The sequence below is a fragment of the Patella vulgata genome, chromosome 3 (genome assembly GCF_932274485.2).
Source record: "Patella vulgata chromosome 3, xgPatVulg1.2, whole genome shotgun sequence".
Classification (NCBI taxonomy): domain Eukaryota; kingdom Metazoa; phylum Mollusca; class Gastropoda; family Patellidae; genus Patella; species Patella vulgata.
The window spans coordinates 49,342,687-49,357,080 of record NC_065881.2 but is presented as its reverse complement, the minus strand read 5'-3'; the positions used below and the strand labels follow the sequence as shown (position 1 = coordinate 49,357,080).

Below are 14,394 nucleotides of genomic sequence, written 5' to 3'. Positions count from 1 at the left end.
TATAAAAATCGATCAAAAAAGGGCATGTTTGTGTTACGTGACTTGCCTCTCTCGGTACCTAGCAACGGGTGCGAACCCGGAGGAGAATTCATTGCATATACAAGACCAGGTTGTCTTTAATCGCTAACTATTTATTACAAATTTTGAAGCCCAATAAATTCTCGGATTATCCACTGTCAATAAAGTTTTTCTTCGTGTTTTTTTAACTCAGAAAGGCAATCTTCGCGTGCTATACCTTTGACGTTACTCGAGCAGACATCACTAATCGTCGGGTTGCCGGTTAGGGAAACCCTTATATTTTTGCCTTGTATGCACATCATGGGTGTTTTTCATGGAATCCAGTATTTTTCTAGTAAGATTGGATGTTTCTACTTTCCATATATACCAAAATCGCCATACTTTTATTGGAAATAAACACCCGATAAATACTTGTCTGCGAAAGTATCTATCAATCAATCTCGATTCTTTATTTAAAAAATTATGAACAGAGAGAGAGAGCTTAACGTCCAATCGACACAAACTAGGTCATTTTGGGACTAACACATGGTTCAATTTCATTTCAATAATTCGCTTGCGCGTAGGGGTCTTTAGCAGTGGAAGGAAACCGGGGGACTTGGAGAAAAAACACAATGTTGGAAAGACGACACTACTCCTTGTCACGTACAACCGGGAAATCGAAACCACACCAGTTGACTCAATGACCGACCTTATGATACAGCGCGCACGCGCTAACCATTCGCCCCCCCCCCCGGATTTATCGTACAATTACGGGCCATAACCCGGGAGGTTAGGGTTCGATATAAACATATAATATTACGTTTTATCAAAATCAGATGAAATTTTTGTTTGATTAGATTATGACCTCTAGAGGGTTCGCAGCCTTTGTATTACATAATTTCCAATATTTGCGTTCGGGGGCATCATTTTTTGGGGCACTTTTGGTCAGATTTTCACGAACTTCGAACCCAACTGTCATTATCATGTAACGGTGTTATATTTTCATATTTCACCACCTAAATCTACAGGATTGTTACTTACCTTAAAACTGGGGTTTCATTTTCTAATTCTTTAATTCTTCATCTATCGCCAATATCATTAGGTCTAGTCTCATCTTCAGCTAATTCTATATGTTCATAAACATCCTCAGTCATTTCTGTGTCCTCCTCACTTATATAAAATGCACCTAAAAATGAATGCTTCATACATAAAAAGGGGATTCATAGGTACTTTGACCTTGAATGCTGTGAAAGCTATTACACGAGTAGGGTGGCCTGCCGAACCTTGTGGGGTTTTTTCTCCGATTTCTTCACGCAGCTATTGATCCAAACACAAGCGATTTATTGAAATAAAATTGTTTCACAAGATATGGGCCTTTTATTGACGGGGAAGGGGGGGGGGCTGCTGTATCATTTTTTTCCCGAAAAAATTATTGTATCAGCGCCCGAAATACCTGATGTAAAATCTTTAAAATTAACGACAAGTAGCGACCGGGGTTTGAAAACTGCTCACCCTGAGAATAATTGTGCGTTTTTCTGAAACTATGATCTACCTCGATTGGGAGATGCAAGACAATACCCAACCAACTTTCGGATTACGATCACTTCATTTTGCCGGGTGGGTGAGGGGTGTCGCTGGGTAGATGCTCGAAGGCCTTGTCAAGCGTCATATCCAAAAATGACCTCATCTAGTGCGTGTCTAGTGGGCTTCTCTCCCTCTGCAAGCTTGACTTTCAAAAAATATCTTTCCATGTGCCTTCTATATTAGTCAGAAATTTTCGTTATTCTGCAGCATCGTCGTCATACGGGTTGTTAAACTGGCCGATTTTCTGGGTAACCTTCGATGGTAGTGGGTGTCCTCCAGTTTTCTTCTGTTCTTTCAAATGGTGCAAATACTCTTTCTTAGTATTATTTTTAATCCGTATCCATTGTTCTTTCATTCTCTTAAGTTCCTTGTGGTCATGAGTTTTCATGAAATCCGTCTGGATTATTTTTTCAGATAAGTTTCTTTTTTTTTCTTCGCGTTATTATCCTTCTTTTTATTTTTGCCTTTTACCTCTGTCTTGCCATTGCCATGTCACTCGTAATTTTAAATAAATTCTCACCTTGGTTACGTCTAAAACAAATTTGTGAAATGGGAAGAGTAAAGAGTAATCCACGTGCCTTCGGATTGAGCTATCTTCCTGTCTGAAGGAAAAAATACCTTTTAATTTTCGACTATCAGAAATCAGCGATTAAAAAGGATAATATAAAATCGGTGTTTAAAGGGGAATTAAGACAGCGGAGATTTTTTTAATCATCAATTGAAAATACGGGCCTTTAAGACAATGGTGTTTGGTGTGTAATGTGTACTGAAACAGTTCTACCAGGGGATATCCTCCATCAAGGGCAACGGTCTATCTAGTGCAGGGTATATTTGATTTCCCTTTTTTTTTCCAAAACATATCCAATAAAACCATATAATTATATGAAAGAATTTATTGCATCAGAAGGATAGAAACGTTGTATACAGATTTTTGTTATTAATGGAAAAAGAACTGTTAAGGCATAAAAATGTATATTATTTAGATATGTCTGTAAATATGCAAGCGACCATCTTGAGATTTCTACAGTCCCCTGAGCGTATTGTATGTTAACTCTCAGATGTCTTCAAACTTATTAAATGTTGTTTACCTGTTTTCCTCTTATGTTATACATTTTTATTGTCTGTTTTCTATTAGAACATAATATTTCACTGAAATTTTGCAATACTTTTTAAAGCTTATTGGTAAAGCTTCCATGGTTACTAATGCATCAGAAAAGACTAGCCAAGCTTTCACATGTGATGTGTATAAATGCCCTGTCTGTTATCATCAACATTAATCCAATCTTTCACTTTATGTGATTCCTCTCTACAGCTATTCATTTTATGACTATTGTGATTTGCTTTATAATCGACCTTCGTGTTGGCACGGAACACATAAAACCACGTCCCAGTAAGGATCCTTCGAGCTTATTGTGTAACTCCGATAAAACCCGCTAACAATATTCCTGAAAGCCCCTCTTAGCGCTGGAAACCAGATTTTTGTTTATTATCTGATGAATAAGAAAAGTATGTCATTGAACGATTCGACAAGATGGGTTGTTGGTATACCGAGCTAATAATCCAAAGTGATTTATAACAAAAAATTTGAGGAGGTTGATCTTAGCAAGAAAAGAAATTTAGACTTAACGAGGCTTAACACAAATACGGACCGACACATTCATTTGGTTGTATTTGGTATAAGTTTGACCCAACCGTAAGTCACATATCACCGATACGATTATCAGTATATATACCGATATACAATATCCTCGAAATTAAAGGGATCATTAGGTAGCGTGACACTGTGGAGGTCATCTAAATGATAATAGATTTTAAAGGGAAATTAAAATTTGTCTAAATCTGCCCATGACACTTGTTGTATACATTTTGATTTTTTTAAAGATCAAAGAATACATTAAATAGCTATGTGTTATGAGGGTTTCTAGATATATTAAATATTCAATGCCTCATGCACAAGATAGATACACCGATAGTTTTGAACTAAATTGCAGAAGCTGAAACTCATGGGCTTCTGATATCCTCTGGACCAACACAATCACTAGTCCAGTACAGTGAAAAATGACAAGACTGTTTCAGTAATAGTTTACCTTTGTTAACTAAATTTTCTATTAAGACTTCTCTAGTAACTATGTGAGTTAGTCAGAATGTCTAGCTTGAAATTTCGCTACATAGTCCTCCAAGCTAATATTAAATAGATGAGCATATTTTAAAACTAATTCCAATTAGTTCCAAGCATTATGGGCGCACAAACGGGAGCAATTAATAATTATATTTCTACCAAATTTTATTATGTCGCGCTGTTAAATATTACTTTTAAGGTAAACACGAAACAGTAAAGATTGTAATTTTGATTTTCCTTGTTTGTTTTATTTAAAAAAGTTAATTGTGAAATTGGATGAAAGAAAATAAAATGAAAAGAGGTTTAACTTTAACGTCCTACTTTTCTGAACCGATAGTGCATACAGACACACAGTGCGCTATGGGGGTTCTTCTGCGTTCCATCCGAACGACTAGACACTGTCCTGGCCCTCCGTACTGTACCACTGACAAGGGAAAACCGTACCGGAAAATCCCGAACAAATCTCATGGCTAACACTAGGAGCGAACCCGAGATCTCCTGGCAAGCGAGCCAGAATCTTATTTACTTAGTCACTTCAGCATTTTTAGTATAACCATAGCATTCGTATATGCATAGCATCTGGCTCGAAATCGAGTCTGTGCAAAAGTTTTGCTTGGAACTATGTGAATTCGTGTTCCTCGGGTTTCTAAGCACGCAGGTAATTCTGGAAGCAGGTCTACTTGTCTGGTCGTCGATGTCAGATTAATTTGTTTTTACTCACAACTATTCTGGGCGTTGAATAATTAATTACATCGTCTACTGTCTATCACGACTCTTTTATTTCTAATAGTTTGGTGAGATTAATAGTAGCATTGTTTAGGTTTAGCAGGATTCTTAAATCAAAACATTGTCCGTAATCACACGCAAGAGCAACCAGTCTTGCATTTGTGAACAACGGATTTCTGCCTAGCAGTATTTTTTGGACAAATGCATTCAAGATTTGTCAAAATGAACCTTTGTCACAGTCAACATTTTCATAGGATTCCAAATCATTAGCTGATCAATTTTCGATTTTTTCGATAATAAAGATAATCCCAAAACAAATCCTCTTTGCTTTACAGGACCTTTACAAAAGGGCTAAACAAGTGGTGTACATATTCAGCGTGAAGTGATGAGACTACACGACATTTGTATTTTGTCGTATAAACCATATTTAAACAGATAAAATCAATCATACGTTCTCGAGTGATTGAAAACATGGAAAATGTATATTGGCTTAATATGCATTATTTATTACTTTATATTTATAACTTAACGGTCCTCCTTCTATTTTTTACAGTTGTCGTTTTGTGTGCATCACCAAATTCTGTTCGAGAAATAATGATAAAAGCTCATGAACTGAACTTCGACAATGGTGAATATGTCTTCTTCAACATTGATTTGTTTAGCAGGTAAGCTTTAAAACACTATTGGTGGACATACAGACTGGTGGTTATTTTTTCAACCATTTACTTGAAATACTTTAAAGTCAACTGTTTTAAAACAACTGACTGCACGACGTTCTTATGGCGGGATTCATTTGGATACCGGTACATGGTTTTGTTTACAATAGTGACTATCAATAACACCCCGATGATGTCCTATAAGGCGTCTTAATTTGTTAATTAAAGTCAAAATCATTTGTATTCATGGTTGCGAATATATAAAACTATTTTAATAGATACTGTATAAATCGAAAGCCACTACTTTAAATTCTCCGTTTATTTGTCCCATTATAAAAGTAACCATTATAAAAGTCTTTCGATATAAAAAAAACTACCAATCAATTCCATCCCCGTAGACAAATAACGAGACCTCAAAGTATATTTGTATTCTTCTGAGTATTCACATTTTCTTCTATCTTTATCAAGGATGTGGTCAACCATTTGAACATCATCGGAGTAAATACATACGACTGTAGACGCGCGACACTTTGCAATATATGTTTTTAAAATTTCGATATTTTCCCGAAGACGAGCATTCTTCCTTAATATATTTATATCTTGCTAATTGCATCATTATGTTTAGATAAGACTGCTTGTTAGGGAACCGTCACTACACATCCATGACAAACACGAGAACTGTGAGAAACTCATTAATGAAACCGTTAAAGATATTAGACAAATCATATTGAGATCTCTTTAAGAAATGTAACGGTAAAGCTGAACACTGGTTTTTATTATATTTGGTGTGTTATTTAATCTAATTAACCTTATCAAACAATAGACAACCCATCGTTTTCTTAAGGCTTGTAACGTATTTCATCTAAATTTTCGTTGAGCTTTATGCTTTCTATCACTACGAAACTCTTGACAATGTCGCTTTTAGAGGTGGAGTGTTTGAAGGGATGTACAAAATTTAATTAAAATCGCAGTAAACTTGCCCATTTCCTAAAAATCAGAATTTGCATAAATCAAACACTTGATCAAAAATTTCACCAAATATCAGCATGTACAAGGGAGGAAACGAGAAGGGTTTTGCAAAGCTATATTCGTCAGTAACCAATTGAGATGACTAATTATACAAGACACGATAACAACTTTTTATGGAATAACGACGACTGGTTAATTGACATGCTACGTCTTTATCAAGCATATGAGTACAACCCTGAGTAAGGAAGCCATAAATATATATATGGTCTGAAGTAAAAGTTCTTTTCATTACTAAATGTCACTCAAAGAAGTGGTCATACAAGAAAGATGTGGCTAAGATTTGTTTGAAAACTCTCTTAAGGGTAATACATTTGGCGGAAGATAATTTCTCCAAAGTTTAATTAACTACCTGCAGTTGGTTAAAGTTATAACAATTTCTGTTTTCACCATTCGTTTTCTAATCTAGTCGTAATAGCCATCGGCAAATTGGTTCCTAAGTGAGATGTGCCAGCAGCTGATGTATAGTAAGGATTAATTCATGCGACCAGTGCACAACGTAATTGGGCATTGTCTTGTCATTGCATCGTAAAATATAAATTAGTTCGTGTTGCAGAACCTTAATAACCTTCTTGAAAGTTCTTGTCCATCAATTTTTGTTGTTATTAACACGAGAATTAATTTACAGTGGAATGTTGCATGAACTTTGAAATGCTATTTTATGCCATTAATGAGACGGAAACTACTTGCAGCGTCTAAAATGTAGCCAAAACTCTTAACATACAGGACAAATTGGGGTGTTTGCAGTTATTGCAAAGTGCATGGAAATCGTGTTTAATTCGCTTCTATGGCGCCTTAATAAGCTACACGATGGTAACTTGTCTTCGACTGATTGCAAATTCTGCGCTCGTCTCATGAATAAAGTAAGACAAAATTAGATTTCTAACACAGAGGAATGGACACGAGGACAATAAATCTCGCAAGTTTTTCAAATGATCACCCGCTTGATTAGCTTTTTTGGATATTAAAGAGCTATTTAGATTAGACGAGTTCACTGAATTTGATTCGTTTAACAGTTTTTTTCTGTTCAGTTATTCCGCATCGTTCATTCATCAAAAATATCATGCATGGAGTTGACACCAAGACGCCTGAATTTGAATAGCATCGCGATTGAAGACGTTATTCATTTTCTTTTAAAAAATATGTATTCTGGTCTTAATATATGCAAAGTCAATGAAGTATCCTCTTCATCTTGTGGGGCTTTACGTCCGCTTCCACCTACGGTCATCTTATTAAAGGAAACCTAGGGTCATTATACGTTCAGTGTTCAATACACGTCTTTCTATATAAAGAATAGCAAGCCAAATACTATATCGTCGACCGAGGATTAACTAGTTCTATCTGTCAAAATGAAAAAAAATGTTTTATTGTATTAAAATAATCCCTTCTCAAGTAGCTCCATTTTGATTTAAATATAATCCCTCTGTCATATTTCCCTAAATATTATACCCATTATTACAAAGGTGTATCTGTAAATTTAATCTTTCACTAAGTGTTAACTTGGTATAACTAACATAGCCAATAGGAATGCCCGTATATGGTCACGTGATAACAAAATCCAACATGGAGGGCACAGGCAGAAAGCTTAGGTCAAATAGAGGAAAACTGATGTCTGCTGATGAAATTAGATCTTTATTTGAAACGTAATTTTAGTTTTATGTTCTTATCCTATCTCAGATAATTTATAACTAAATACAGATATAGAATTTTAAAAAATAAAGTCAATAATGGTGATTATTGTGTAACATCAACTCTGCAGATACACCTAGTTAATCCTAATTTTTTGTGGATCATGCTATTTATTAATTAACTATCATTTATTTAGTATCATATTACACAATTTAATGAAAATTATTTTAAATATTGGTATTTGCTACTTGGCAACATTTTGTCAATTATTTTTTAACTGGTAGTTTGTTTTTTGGCAATAGTTCCTGCTAAAACACTTCCACAGGATAAAATTCAAGACATTAAAGCTATGTTAAAATTTATGCCACCATCTGACAGGGCTTACATGTCATTAGTATGTTAACTGTACAGCAGTTTTGCCATTATGATTATGTGTTTGATGCCGAACCAAAAAAAAAAAAAAAAATGTTTCCAAAAACTGTGTTCATTAAACTGTTGTAGGTTGTTAAAAACTTTATTTTATACTTAAATGAAATGATAATTTAATGTTTATGGTTTAAATGTTCAATAATTCATGAAATATTATTAGTTAACCTATTTTGTTATTTTTTTTAAAACAACAGATATTAAGATACACCTTTGTGACATCCAGATTAAAAACATTTCGAAGTCACAAAGGTGTATCTGCAAAATCGACCAATGAAATTATTATGTTCCGGTGCTACATGGGACATGTCAATTAGTATGGACACTAATATCAACCCATGTTAGTTACATGCAAAATACCAAAAGCAAATCTTTAAAGGTAACAGAAATATAGAATCCCGAAACTTTAAACTCAATTTCCTCAGAACTAGAAAAATGTAAGATAGAACTAGTTAATTCTCTGCCGACGATATGTGTAATAGACCCTAAGGGAATACCATGAATACGTACGATGTACTATTAGCCTTCTAGATCGTTGATGACACTTCCAGATGTCTGAATATCTACATTACTATTTCTGTCAACACGCATGCGTTAATCCCGATTACAATTAAACGGATGACATTGATTTTAACTTATTGGTTTTATCTTATTTGGTTTTATCAAAGGCCGTAAAATCTTTAATAGAAACAGGTCACATACATATTTGGTTAATCTTTTTATATAACATACGTTGCAGATGTAGATCTCAAAATTATCAATCGTCAAGAAATCATCGTATTGATGAAAAAAAATTAACCGGGACTAGTATTTATTTCCTAACAAGCGACTCAATATTCTGTCCAATTTTTAGTCGATAAGTATTTTTCCAGTGCGTGTAACTGTGCAAAAGATATAATTATTATATATCGAGACATGTACTCTTTCCACAGCCACCTGCTCGATCATGTTTCCATTAAAACCTAAATATCACATGTGTAAACTTGTATATGTAAGTGATGTCGTTTATAAATCATTTAAATTACAATTAGTTGTTAAACGTACAGACGATAAGACAATATCAAAACGCTACATAAAATATTAACGTAAATCAAGGTTCTTGATTAATGCCTAGAAAGGAAAAAAAGCGCGGCATCTATTAGAAATACATAAAGCATGAACACAGCAATGTATACAATGGGTGAGTTCAGAACAAAAAGTTACTGTTAGAGTTTGTGTCAGTAAAAGAGTTAACATGCCCATTAATCTGATCTTATGGCTAGCAAAAAGATTACAATTTGGAAAAATATTAAATTTTAAAATTTAAACTCATGGTTATTTTCAATAATTTATTTGTTCTATCTACATGATAAGTAGGTAGGTAATTATATGATTCATATTAAAACTTTATTCTTTACTTTATTATTTACCTTATCATACATTCCTGTGTACAAACTGGGCAATTTGATGATATATTTGGCCTAAAAACATATTGAAACTAATTAATTTATCATAATTTTGCTTCAAATCCTTCTCAAAACATTGTAATTTTCAAGGAATACCCTTGCTATAAAATATCGACCAAAAGAGGTCATGTTTGTGTCACGTGACTTACGAGTGCGAAGTCGGAGGAGAATTCATTGCATACACAAGACGATGTTGTATTTAATCGCTGAATATTTATTACAAATATCGAATCCTAATTAACTTCTCGGGTTATCCACTGCCTGCGTCTTTTTCCGTGATTTTTATCTCAGAAAGTGTTGTACGTCTAACTCTTCATAAAGTTTTATCAACATGTACATCAAGCGTTCAATCTCCGCGTGCAACCGTTGACGTCACGCGTGCAGATATTCCTAATCGTCGGGCTGTCGATTAGGGGAACCCTGACATTTTTGTCCTGTATTACGCTCCATGGGTGTTTTTCAGGGAATCCAGTATTTTTCTAGTAAGATTGGATATCTTTACTTTCCATATATACCAAACCTATCTTTAACAATAACTCACTGTTTTGACCTCAGCCAAATTTGTAACATTCTTTTAGCTTTTAATTACGCAAGTCAAGTGTTTCCCTAATCTCAGTTCATGGAATTTTCCCCATGCTTTAACATGCACTCCAATAGGACAGTACCCCTAGAGGTTGACACTTTATCGAAGTCAAAAGTACGATATAAAGTGTTAACTAACTTGCATAAAATGTTGTCATGTTTTCGCCTAGTATCCATATTTAATATTAAAAGCCTTTCAATATTAAAATAAAACACACAAAATCTGAGATTCCTTGGGGTCAATTCTTTATAAATAGGTCAAGAAATTAAGTCAAGTAATTTTATCCACAGTTGAATAAAAATAAGCTGTAATTGTCTCCCATTTTGACATAACATTTTATTTGATGTCAAAAGTGAGGAAAAGGGGTACACTAGTGTTCCATTACGTCATAACTATTTACTCCTTTACTCCAACACTACGCTTGACCTCAACCAACGTAATGCTATATGGAATACAATTACTGTTTATAAAGACCACATAATTCTATACAGGTCACAATTCTATGGAATACAATTCAATTACTAAATGCCATTGAAACAGTTCACATAATTCTAGTGAAACCTTAGAATTGTATACTATGTATTTCCAGTTCATTTACTAAATATCACTACAGTTTTAATAGTCAAATCATCAAAATTGCAAAGATCTTCCAAGAACCATGGTGTTTTCTAACACTCAAAAGGGGAAGTTGCAGTATCTATGTGGACAATCTCGCCGGGGTTTTAGTTTAAATATGCAATATTGAATACCTAAATGTTAAGAAATGGTCTATTTACCATGGCTGTAAATTTCGGCCTAATAAATTTTTCGTGTTTAAAATATCAAATATAAAGGGCTGAATTGTATTCTTTGGTTATTTTGACGATTATAACTATTTACCCTTTATGTATGTGGATATTTTCAGTATCTATAAATAGACAGCTACGTTTACTTTACCCATCAATTAGCTTGAATTATGGTTTAATCAATTTTTATAAGTTTTGGGTTCCTATGCATTTGGTAAGACTACAGTAAAGATTTTAGTTACAATTATTAAGAAAATACAGCAGCTTTGGAGACGATTCAAAAATAAAAACAAAACTGACGGTTTGCATTTCTTCGAAAATTATCAAAGAGCTTCTAAGAATCGTTCACCCGATATTACTTTGTTATCGGAACGCCAATTGCTTTGTCACATTTCCTTTGTTATGTACACGTACTAGTATACTAATTTGTCTATTTGTTTTTATAAACTTTGATAGGTTTGATGATACTTGATTTTGTTTTCACGCAGAACTAACCAGTCCAGAACATATTTTAAAATAATTTGGCGACTGCGACCACTGGCTATACTTCCCATTTTAACAATATATTCCCTTATGTTTCCTGTGAGGATGGGTAGTCGAGTGGTCTAACACCTCGTGGGTTATCCCTGCCCCCCCCCCCTCACGATTCCTCTCACTGCATGTTTGTCCGAAAATGACATAGTTTGTGTCGAGTGGACGCTCAAGTCCATTTCCCTCTCCTCCCACTGCTAAAGGACATATAATTAATCCCGAAATAACCAAGTATATGGGATTGTAAAAGTGTTCGTTTACTGAGTTTGAGTGTTTCTGAAGAAATAGCACTGTGTTCCGGGTCAGGCTAAACGTTCTAAGTTATCATACATGCCTATTTTTCAGTTTAGTCTTCTGACCTTAGAAGTCATTTGCTTGGGGAAAATGGTTGCCACGTTACAGTTATGTTTCCGATGTTTCGTTGGCTAAAATTTACTTTAATACATAAATAATTATTGTGAGTTTTCATTGTGACCTCGGCCTTCAAGCCTTTAACTCACTGTTTACCTTGTAATTAACAAACGAAAATAAAATACTGGTTAACGGAAGAAATAAAACTACATAAATATGAACATTTACGATTGTAAGCTTAATGGTTTTATATGCCTAATATGGAAATAATTTGAATTTTGACAACTTCCATTAAAACGTTAGGGGGATTTCAGCATATGTGGTCCAAACATGTGATGCATTATATCTTCGATATTTCAAAATGTTTAACGTGTTAATGCTACGTTGGACTCGTGCGTTTAGGGTTTTACGAATACGTGGCGTCCAAATCACGTCACACGTTATATGTTCTATTTGCAAACACTAAGAGTTATATAAGCATTCCATTTGATAGAAGACGTGTATCATCATTTGAGCAAACCTTTTTAGTCAAGTCTATATTAAAAGCCTGACGCACACTGGTGATTTTGTTTTTTCGCTTGCTGAAAAGCAGAAGAAAAGTGCACACTTTAAGCAATCAGCTGTGCTGTCGAAATTTCAATTGTGCGTAGAAGCAGAGTGCAGCCAATGGTTCCGGGAATATCACCGATGACCTTCTCAATATTCAGACCAGACATTTAATAAGACGCGTAATGTATAAAGGGGTGCATAGATGAAAAATGTAGGCCAGATCATTTTTAGCGTTAAAATATGTAGGAAGTAAGACATTAAAATTACATCATACTTTTAAAATTTATTAATACGGCTAATTTACCCTTGAAGTTATCTGTGTTTGAAACATCTGCCTTAAAACCTGCTGGAAGTAACATACATGTAATACAAATTGTACTTCGTTAAGTCGGTCTATTATATTGTTTTTGGTGTAATTTCTATTCGATTACATGAGATTAATTATTTCGAATAGTAAAATGAAACATTGTCCTTGTGTATATAGTTAGCCGAATAGAAATCGTGGGTTTCGTAGTTTTACTCAATCCGTCGTAAGCCAAATGGTAAAACGGGACACCTGTTGTTATTGGTGGACTTTACGGTCACAAATTACCTACTTAACACATCCGATCTAATGAATTTGACACCTTGATACTCCACATAATATAAATAATAGGACTTCGATCGGTGTGTTGGGAACAAGCTGCGAGGCGAATTCGCCATAAGCTATATATATCTCACCGACTGTTGGGCTACATAGCTCTAAGTTACAAGTGTCTTGCCTATAAGTATTCGTGGAGGGTAAATTAAGTAAAGTCAGTAACACTCTTTGACTTTACAGTTCTGCTCGTCTTGTCAGTTATAAGATGTCTGATTCTCAGTCGTTTTAAGTAGTTTTGTCAACATGGGTTTTTAATTTTATTTGTTCTGCTCCTAGCTGGGCTAATGAAGACGGAAGATGTGTTAACTATTATCCCGTTCAATGTGTGATATATTTTGACAGCAGTCGTCATTCCGATTAAAAATTAAATTATCCGAACAATTATTCGAATTACCCGAACGACGTAAACCAATAATTAAGTACGTACATTAGAAGGTATCACAACAACCGAAACCAGTCGCTACATTCTCAATAAATTCCAGCCTTTCAAATATTTATAAAAATGTCTCAATATTATCCATTTTATATATCCCATATGTTCTATATTTATGTAATAATATATATATATATATATTGTGTATATTCTGTTCATAGGCGTACACATAGGTATAGCCTGTTCTCCAATGCAAATTCAGATGTCTACTGAATCAAATACTGTGTGTTTGTAATAAGAAAAACATACAAGAAGAGAGAGAGAGAGAGAGAGAGAAATGGGGTTTAACGTCACAAACTAGGTCATTTCGGGACTAACATATTTTTTATTTCAATAATTCGCTTGCGCGTAGGGGTCTTTAGCAGTGGGAGGAAACCGGGGGACCCGGAGAAAACCCACGAGGTTGGACAGGCGACCCTATTCCTTGTCATGTACAACCGGGGATTCTAAACCACGCCAGTTGACGCAATGACAGGCCTTATGATACAGCACGCACGTCCTAACCATTCGGTCATCCAACCCTCCTAACAAACAAGAAGATATGTGGGTTTTTCCCGTGTCCTACTGTTCTACTCCATCTGGGCTTAAAAAAAAGGCGGGAGCGTATCTGGATTTAAATTGATTTCATACAAGGTTAACAATTCGGTTCTGTAGGGACGTGATATTTTTTAAAATATAAATTGCTATATCTGCTCACATGATCCCAGGATGTTTATTTGTATAGGTCATAAGGTAAATATCTTACTCTTAAATCTCTTACCATTGAGCAATCTAACGTTAATGAGTGGAGTTGGTCTTCGATGGCAATAATGTTGCAAAGCTTATTATAATATATAATCTTTAAGCCATGAGCATCTTAAAGATGCTTAATATATTCTCAATAGGCAGACGAATCACATAAGTTTCTAACATCA

At 34.6% G+C, this 14,394-nt stretch overlaps 1 protein-coding gene across 3 annotated transcripts in view; it reads left to right on the top strand.

The window, feature by feature from the left end:
• The window catches only part of LOC126815371 (atrial natriuretic peptide receptor 1), a 239,454-nt gene that overhangs the window by 169,129 nt on the left and 55,931 nt on the right, over positions 1-14,394 (top strand). For all 3 annotated transcript variants that reach the window (XM_050540962.2, XM_050540963.2, XM_050540964.2), the window contains exon 2: positions 4,980-5,091. In XM_050540962.2, coding sequence (XP_050396919.1) covers positions 4,980-5,091 — 112 coding nt within the window. The remainder of the gene's footprint in view (positions 1-4,979; positions 5,092-14,394) is intronic.